This window comes from Lemur catta, chromosome 5, assembly GCF_020740605.2.
Source record: "Lemur catta isolate mLemCat1 chromosome 5, mLemCat1.pri, whole genome shotgun sequence".
Taxonomy (NCBI): domain Eukaryota; kingdom Metazoa; phylum Chordata; class Mammalia; order Primates; family Lemuridae; genus Lemur; species Lemur catta.
Window position 1 is genome coordinate 10325668 of NC_059132.1, and position 9933 is coordinate 10335600.

Consider the following 9933-nt stretch of genomic DNA (forward strand, 5'->3'; position numbering starts at 1 on the left):
GCGGTGGGGTGAGGACGCAGAGTAAGCCGGGCGGGGGCTTCCACGGCCGCCCTGACGTTTGAGGGGTCCGCGGGGACCCAGACAGACGGAGCCGCGTGTCCTCCAGCCCCGCAGGGCTCAGGGGAGGACCCGGCTTCCCCGAAGCGCTTGCTAACAGCCTCTCCCTCCACGGGTGTGGACGTGATGCCCAGCACGGCGCCCCGTCCCTCGCCCTGGGAGGGGACCCGGGCCCCGCACAGCCCCGAAGCCAACAACCCCGCGGCTGGAGGGAGAGGGTCGGCGCGAGCGTCCGCGCGGACGGGGAGGCGACAGCGGCACAGGGGACAGGGAGGCGGCGCGGGGGGCGGGCGAGCCCCGCACGGGCCGCAGGGCGCCCGGTACCTTTCGGAGGAAGCTGGCGACCACCTGCTCGAAGGGGTACTTGTACACCTGGCGCACGTCCACCGTGACCCCCATCCCCGCCTCCGCCCGCGCCCGCGGTCGCACGGCCCGGCACTTTCCTGCCCTTTTTCAAACCTGCGAAACTTTATTGTCCCCCCGGAGGAACTCACAGCAGGTCCCGCCCACACCCGCGTCCGCCAACCCAGGCGGGAGCGCGCCCTGAGCGCCGGCCCCGGCGCGGGGCGGCCCCTGTCGCCTGTCCCCTCCCGGCCGCCGCCTCCCTAGAAGTCTCCCTGCGGGTGACCCGCCGCCCCGCACCCTGGCAGCCTTGGACTTTGGGGCCCGTGCTTTCATGTCATCCCCGCCTGGAGTCACAGACTGAGCCCTAAACTGCTGTCGCCTGCACTGAAAAAAAGCAATCACACGTACACTCCGATGTGACAAAGGCCAGCTTTACTCACCCGACCCAGCGAGCGGGACAGCTGCCTCCGAGGCTTGGGGTCCGCCCTCGAGAAATAAAGAACGGTGGGTTGGTGTATCCAACTCGGCAGGGAAGGTCCTTTGCTCACAAAAGGTTAAACATTACTCAACATAGTACTGAGCGTCACTCTGTGCCAAGCACGGTGGCAGCCACGGGATTCGGCAGTGAATAAGACACCACCCCCGCTGTCCTATGGGGTGGATGAGCCAGATTTCGCTCCCAATCAGCAAGATAGGAAAATAAGCAGAATATGGGTTAAAGTTCCTGGGGCCAGGGCATGATTTTAGCTAAATGACCATGGAGGGTCCCTGAGGGGGTGACTTCTGCATTTACTGCATTTATGGTTTTATGATCTCTCCTGCTTGCCCCGGCCATGCGACTCATAGGGGTCTGGCAACACCCTGGCCTCGGATCAATCTGCCTCTCCTCTTCCTGCCTCACCCAAGAACTGACAGAGGCTGGAGGAAAATGCACACCCACGGTGACAGGCCTCTTTTTAAATTCATAATCACGAACCTCAAGGGGACTTTCAATGGTGCCAAATCCACTACTAAAATACTGAATTTCTCTAACCTACTTACTCTCCCATACTCCTCTCACCTCAAACCTCCAACACCTTGCTTGCCCTGCCTTGTACTTAGGTCATTATCTTGCTTCCTTTTTCACTTAGTAAATTAGTAACATCTCTCTGCCACACCTATCTACCCACCGGTGCAAAGGCCCAGCCTTCCCTCCTGTTCCTGTGGATGAACTTCCAGCACTTATTTTAAGTCCTGTTTCTCTCCTTGTCCATGGAATCCTGAGGGGGCCTGACAAATGTTTAACAAACAGCTCTCCTTTAAAAACAAACCAAACAAAGCCCTGAATTCTAAGGGTTGCTGATTTCTGTTGTGTAAATACTCCTGCTAGGTTTAAAGCTATCAACATGATCTCACCGAGCACAAATTGACAATTGAGTGACATCAGGTTTGGCAGTTCAGTGAGTGAGTGGAGTCAGGAATGGAAGCCAGGACCACAGCATCAGCTTGTATTTTCACCATTCACGTACAAGAGCCACAGAGAACCACAGTAACATCGATAACAGAAAAACGTAGTAACATAATGAGGAAGGGATGAGTTTGGGATATTTATTACTTTCAAAAATATAATGTATTTCATTGTAATTTATATAATTCAATATTTAATAACAGCTGTGTTGAGCCACCAGCTCTAGCACATCACTAAAAGTTCCTGTCTTCTTTCTTGTTCAAGGACATCTCTTTAGCAATATCCCCCTTCTTTCCTGCATCATCAGCTTTGCCTCTACTGGACCATTCCAGCCAGCACACCAGTGCACAGTGATTTCTTCTGCCTATCCTAAAAAAAAAATCACTCTTAACCCCGTATCTTCCTCCAGGTGTATTCCCATTCTCTGCTCCATTTGTGCTCCTCAGAAGACTTGCCTGTGACCTCCGACCAGTTCTATTTCTATTTACCAGAACCTATTTCCCCCCCACCACTCCACTGAAACTACTGTTGTCAAGGTCACCAGTGACAAAATAGCTAAATCCAATAGTCCATTCTTAATCCCCACTGTACTAAACCTATGGGTGGCGTTTCTTTGAAATACTGAGGGAGGCATGGGGTAAAGGGTGAGGTGCCAAAGCTCAACATGTGTTGAATGTAGGTATAAAGGCAACTCCACCATATCCCAACCCTTCCTTATAGGAAAACATAAAACAGTCTCCTGGGGAGAGTTCATAGGCCCACAAAGGAGAGATCATTTATTTGCAGAGTTTATGATATCTTATGTTTGCCTCTGTCTGTTATCAGATAGTAGCTGGAAACTAGGTGTGACACACAAGTACCCTGCCAGGATTAGGTCCTGGGCACTGGGCTCTGTGCCCCAACTCCACTCTGACCATCAGTTCCTTCCAGAACGTATCCTTGTGCAGCTCCTCACCAACTCCTGATTAAGTGACCATGAAAGGCCAAGGCTGTGCCCTGAAAGATTAAAGGACCCAGCACCTGCTAGCTCTACTTGGAGCTGGCTGGCTAAGTGACTTGTGTCAGAACAAATATCACCTGCCCATTCCAAGGACATCGTAGCACTCTGAAGGTGAAACATGTGCCAGGTTTGACAATATGAGGCCTCTAATCTGGTGGCTCAAAATCACAGCCAGTTCATGGAACAGTAATCTTCACTTGCTGTGTCCCCTGAGGGAGAGAGAAGGAACCGTGAAACAAATTTCCATTGCTTTGAAATTGGGTGCCTTAACTGGTCAGGGACTTAACTGGACAGCAATTTTCCAACCTTGGAAGTCCATGATCTTATTTGGTCTTTAAGATACCAACTATGTTACCAAAGAGCTTTTGTAAAACACCAAATATCTTTTGCATCTTCAAAGCAAGGCCTAACAGTTTGAACATAGTAGACATCTAGTACATTTTGGTTGAATGAATGAGTGATTGGCCCTTTATAAGTGCTGAGGAGTTTAAGTGGACACAGAGCTTCAGTCTTGACCCTCTCTCCTTGCCCCCTCCTCTCTCTGCTTTCCTCACCTTCTTCATGTTGGTTCAATTCCCTGTCCTGACCAACGACCATTTCTCTATCACTGATATTTTTTAATGCAGTCTTATAAATGTGATATAAATTCTCCTTTGGGCTGTGAAGTTGTCACGACCGGGAGGAACTATGTGTTAGTCACACTTCTTTATCCAGTACCTAGTAAAATGCCTGGCACACAGTGTATGTTGAGTAAATTCATGAATGCACTTAATAGAGAATATGACCTTGAACAATATGACCTCCTTCCTGCCCATATACCTCAGTTTCTTCATCAACAAAATGACCATGGGCCAAAATTATCTCTAAATTCCCTTCCAGCAACTTGAGATTTCAGACATGAGTTAGAGACTTGGCCAGGGAAGGCAACAGGGGCATAGTTATTTGAACCAGGTTACAAAATAGGAATTTGAAAGGAGAACAAAGCAAAATCTCATTAATCAAACCCAAAGAGAGGCCAGTCGGTCAGAGGTTCTGGAGGCCCAGACTTGCAACTGGTGTCTAGGGGGCTGGGGGGAAGTTTGGGGGCACTGAGCCTCCACTGGGTGGGATCTGACTCTATCTGCAGGTAGACAGTCTTAGAATTGAATTGGAGGACACCTGGCTGGGATCCACTGCTGAATTGATTGTTGGCTTGATGTGTGGGGAAAACCCACACACATGCTCCCAGAAGTCTTCTGTGTTGATGACTATTATTTGCTTCCTCCTTTCCCCCTTTAGGCCACTATTGCCATAATCCAGACAAGAGACGGTGGTGGCTGAGACCACAGGGGTATGGGGTGGAGGTGGTGAGCAGCTTAGACTCGGGCTCCATGGTGACGGTGGAGAGGGCACAGTGTGCTGGAAGACGAGAGAGGAGCCAGGGCTCATGCTGGCCACCACCTGGAGAAAGCCCACCCACCCATACAGGGAAAGAAAGCCCAATGTATTCGTCTTCTGGGGATACTGTAACAACGTACCACAGACTGGGTGGCTTAAGCAAGGGAAATACATTGTCTCCCAGCTCTGGAGGCCAGAAGTCAGACATCAAGGTGTGGTTGGCAGAGTGGGTCCCTCCTGAGGGCTGTGAGGAAGAATCTGGTCCGTGCCTTTCTCCTGTCTTGTAGGTGGCATTCTCCCTGTGTCTTCACGTTGTCTTCCCTCTATGCATGTCTGTCTTTGTGTACAAATTTTTATGAGAACACCATCAGACAAAGAGCCAGTCGAATGACTTCAACTGTTACAGGCTGATTTGTGTCCCCCAAAATTCATACGGCGAAGTCCTAATCCCCAGTGCCTCAGAATGTGCCTGTATTTAAAGACAGGACCCTTGAAAAGGAATTAAGGTAAAATGAGGTCATATTGGTGAGCCCTAATCCGATACAATTGGTGCCCTTATAACAAGAGGCAATTGGGACACACATGCACAGAGGAAGACCATGCGAAGAGAAAGGGAGAAGACAGCCACCTACAAACCCTGGAGAAACTGACCCTGCCGACACCTTCCCCTTGCACTTCTAGCTTCCAGAACTATGAGGAAATAAATTTCTGTGGTTGAAGCTGCCCTGTCCGTGGTACTTTGCTATGGCAGCCTAGCAAACCAATGCATTATTTTGACCTGATCATCTCCTAAAGCCTTCTTTCCAAAGGAGACAAACATTCATAGGTACTGGGGGTTAGGACTTCAACTTCTCTTTGGAGGACACAATTTAACCCATCACACCAGACAGAAATAAGCACGGATGAAAGATGAAGAGAGATTCTGGTGGCGCCGGGTCTCCCGGTCCAGTCCCGGCTTCCCATCAGTTATCCTGCTTCCTGCATCTACTCAGATTCTCTGAGCTTCACCAGGATCTTTCCAATAAATCTTCTTTTGTGCTTGACTTAATTTGAGTTTTCTATCACTTTAAACCGAGACTCCTACCTGATATGATGTGAAAGGAAAATCTAGCCGTCCCGAGTTCATATGTCAAAAGAAAAAAATGAAAAGAGAAAAGACCCTTACTGCACAGTTTTTTTTTTTCCTCTCCAAATCGCCCCAGCTCCTGTGTTTATCCTCTTCACCTCCATTGTTTAAAAACCCAATAAGAATTTTATTCATTTTGTTTGTTTGGTAAAATTGCATCCTTTAAGGCCAATTTCCCTCACAATGGAAGTACAAAAGAGGAAATTTTCTTTGTAATAGCAGGTAGCAATTAACGGCATGCATTTTATTTTATTTTATTAACGGCATGCACTTTTAACGCTTCTATTTAAGATGCTTCTTGTCTGGGAAGACCAATTTTAAACGACTGATCTCACACCAGACTGAAGGCCAAAAATGACAGAGGGCAGTTGTGGTGGTGCTGCAGACAATAGCAATAATAAAACCAAAGGCATACAGAGAGGATTGCAGATGAAGTGTAATAGAAAGCTGAGGGATGACATAGTAAGTCTCAATGCAAGTAAGTTTAACAAGTCCTTTCCCTTCCCACATAGCTTTCTAGGGGAACAAGGTCTGAGCAGCGAGGTACTGTAGGGTTGGGATGGGTGAGGAAAGGGGAGAAAAGGGAAGGGGCAGGTGTGATGCTGGAGAAATATGTGTGTGTGTTTTCTTCCATGTTTCCCAGCTCATACTCCCATAGACAGTCTTTTGTTATAATGATGGGGCACTTTAGGTCTCAGGAGCAGGCCTCAGAAAACGGGATTTCTCTCTCTGATCTTCTCCTAACCCTCCTTTCACCTGCCCAAGGCAGGACTCCAATCTGATTAGGGATCATAAGACCTTCATTCCAGAGAGGGTCCTGCCCCACACCTGGAGGAAGGAAGGCTGCACAGAGAGGCCAGGAAGAATCTGGACAGACAGGCCTGTCTAGGTTTCCCACGTAGTCAGTCTATTGTACTGAATCACATCCTTTTTGTCCAATCACATTTTGACACGGGTGCCCATGCTTCGATCATGCCTATCCAATGAAGTCTCCATAAAAGGCCCAAGAGGACAGAGTTCAAGAGCTTCCAGAGGGCTGAACACATGGAGGCTGACAGGAAGCTGAACAAAAATTCAGCCATGTGCCAGGAGGGTGGTGCATGCCAATGCCATGGGGACAGAATCTCCTGTGCTCGGGCCTCTTCTAGACCTCACCCTGTATATCTCTCATCTGGCTGTTTATTTCTATCCTTTAAAATATCCTTTGTAATAAATCAGCAAACCTAAGTGTTGCCCTGAGTTCTGCCAGCCGCTCTAGCAAATTAATCAAACCCAAAGCGGGGATTGTGAGGACCCAACTTGAAGCCAGTCGGTCAGACATTCCAGAGGCCCAGACTTATGACTGGCATCGGAAGAGGGGAGCAGTCTTGGGGTCTGAGCCCTTAACCTGTGGAATCTGACAGTATCTCTGGGTAGATAATGTCAGAATTGAATGGGGGGACACCCAGCTAGTGTCTGTGGCAGAATCAATTGCTTGCTTGCTGGTGGGAAAAAATCTCTACGTATTATGGAGTCACAGAAGTTTTCTGTGTTGATTGTTGGTGTGAGAGCAGAAGCAAAACACAGTTTGGGTTTTTTCTAACAGCAGGGAAGGAGGCAACCATGAATGGCCCAGTGCAAAGGAAGAGTAAACTGAGGGACAAATATGACTCACTCTGACTTGGGTTCAGACCGACTCTTTTACATCACATGTGTTCCTTCAAATATAACAAATAATCTGAGATGCACAAAAGATGCCCAGGCAGTATGTGACAAGGTGAAATTCGGAGGTACTTTATCATAACATGCTTTACTATGCCAGAACTTCCCAAAAGCTATACTTGAGACACTTTGACACAATATGTGAACAGAGATGTATTTTTAGTAGTTATTCTCCCTGAATCTGTATTTTAATTATAGAAATATCCATTAGCTTAATGTTTCTGGACATCTCTGCTCCCTTACTCCTGCCCAATTAGTGAATCTGGAGGAAAACCTAGATATGGCCATCAGCGAATGAACGGATAAAGAAAATGTGGCATGTATACACCATGGAATACTACTGGGCTTTAAAAAAGAAGAAAATCCTGTCATTTGTGACAACATGGATGAACCTGAAGGACATTCTGTTAAGTGAAATAAGCCAGGCACAGAAAGATAAATAATGCATGATCTAATTATGTGGAATCCAAAAAAAAAAAAAAGAATCAATAGCAGACAGTAGAATGGTGGTTACCAGAGCCCGGAGAGTAAGGGTGGGAACTGAGGGCTCCTTGGGCAAAGAGCTCTATTGTACAATGTGGTTACCGCAGTTAATAACAATGTATTATATACCTGAAAATTGCTGGGAATAGATTTTAAATGTTCTCACCACAAATAAATGGTATGTATGTAAGGTAATGTATACGTTAATTACCTTGATTTAGCCATTCCACAATGTATATATATTTCAAAACATCATGGTGTATACCATATACATACACAATTTGTATTTGTCAAATAAAATGAAGTAATTCACTAATAATAACAAACTTAAGTATGATAGCTCAGTCTTTCCCTCCTTGTACTCTTTGGATCTGTCTCCTTCAGGGAGGACAACATGCTGCGAGGTCAATGGGGCCACACTGCAGGGAAGCCCTGTGAGTGGATATGTCTCTCCAAGCCTGAGAGCCACTCCTGGGCATCCCATAATCGTCCAGCACCTCTGCCACATCCCCCAGTGCAGTCTTCATCAGTAACGAAGCTGATGTTTTGAGGTCCACCTCCCTGACTTTTGTCCTTTCAGGTGATGCTGGACTTGAGTGAGGGAAATGACATTTATTGAGTCCCTTCAAATCCCAACACTTATGTATTCATCTTAATGTGTACTGGAAAATGCATGACCAGTTAATTAAACCCTACAATTGTATGGACATTATTGCTTAATAGAAAGTTAACTCTTTTAAGAGCTTCAGTTTAATGTTGATTAAATAAAAATATTAAGAAAACAATAATATAGGTGGTACAAAATTATGCATTTAGCAAATATGTTGAAAAAAAATATGAATTATGTGAATGACAGTGTTTAGGAATGACTATGCCAAGCAGGGAAATTGACAGAAGGCATGTCTTGGCTCCATCCAAGAGTTTCATCACACCAAAAAGATTGTCAATTCAAGAGAAAGGGTTGCAGTTGATGAAACCTTATATAATATAAGAAAAGTAGTGAATAGCAACATCGTAAGTTAAATTGGAAATATCAGTGTGAAATAACAACCTTCAAAAGTGTCTCTTCAGCTCTGAGCAGCCTAGCAGCAACATTGATAGCATCTGGCTCACCCCACATTCTCACATGTACGCCCAGAAACCAGCTCCTGGACTTTAAAATTATTTCCTACTAAAAGGAAAAAGAATCCCTTGGCGGGTAGCTAATTCCATGATTTAAGACAGAAAAAATAAATCAGAACATCTCTCCAACATCCTATTGTTGCCAAAAAGCAAGGATGTTTTCGAGGGTGTCAGGGAAAGTGTGTAAATAATAAGGGAGCCAACATAAAGAGACCCCACTAACTAGGTGGTGACAGTTTTTTAAGTTAAAATTTTCATTGCAAAAACAAAGCACGGATACCAAAAGAGAGAGAGAGAACAGAAATCAAATGTGCGCCCAGGTCAAAAAATAGAACTTTGCTGCTTACCCCATAAGGCTGCAGTCCCCAACCCCTGGATCATGGGACAGTACCAGTCTGTGGCCTGTTAGGAAGGAGGCTGCACAGCAAGAGGTGAGTGAGCCAGCCAGCGAAGCTTCATTCATCTGTATTTACAGCCGCTCCCCTTCGCTCACATTACCGGATGAACTCTGCCACCTGTCAGATCAGCAGCAGCATTAGATTCTCAAAGGAGCATGAACCCTACTGTAAATAGTGCATGCGAGGGATCTGGGTTGCGGCTCCTTATGAGAAGCCAGTGCCTGATGATCTGAGGTGGAGCTGAGGCGGTGATGCTAGCACTGGGGAGCAGCTGCAAATACAGATTATCATTAGCAGAGAGGTTTGACTGCACGATAAATGCAATGCACTTGAATCATCCTGAAACCATCTCCCACCCTGGTCTGTGGAAAAATTGTCTTCCATGAAACTGATCCCTGGTGCCCCCGCCATGAGGCCCTTCCATGAGTCTCATTCCAATCACACCCCCTTCTCTTTCTGTATAACCTCACTCGTCTAGTAATGGCTTCATCGTATTTTTTATAGTTTTATCATCCAAATGTGCACTCCTAAACACTATAATTTAGTCTTGCCCATTTTTTAAGAGAAAAGATGATATGCTTTTTGAGATGAAGCTATAATTTGAACATCAAAATTACTATCACCACCATCATCATCATTACCATCATCATCATGGATTACAGGAATAGGACGGATCTTGTGAAAGGCCATGAATTCAAAATGACTCAAAATAGAAAAGTTAATATGAAGTCTTCCCAAAAGTTCACTGTAACAGAAAACAGTGAACATAATGGACCATATTCATTTTTTACTGATTTTAACAATTAGGAGGATTTGACATCTCTTCTATTAATTCTGTATATTTATGATACGTAGCCATATGCCTCTCTCTATCTGT

The 9933-nt window shown here is 46.0% G+C and overlaps 1 protein-coding gene across 5 annotated transcripts in view; it reads right to left on the bottom strand.

The window, feature by feature from the left end:
- PRELID2 (PRELI domain containing 2) overlaps nt 1–959 on the bottom strand; it is a 65626-nt gene extending 64667 nt beyond the window's left edge. For 2 of the 5 annotated variants that reach the window (XM_045551112.1, XM_045551108.1), the window contains exon 1: nt 843–959. Coding sequence is in view for 1 of the 5 variants with exons in the window: in XM_045551107.1 (XP_045407063.1) it covers nt 382–456 (75 nt within the window). In the remaining 4 variants the exon portion in view is untranslated. The other 3 variants (XM_045551114.1, XM_045551107.1, XM_045551111.1) reach the window with 3 other exon arrangements.
- Nucleotides 960–9933: the final 8974 nt, after the last annotated feature.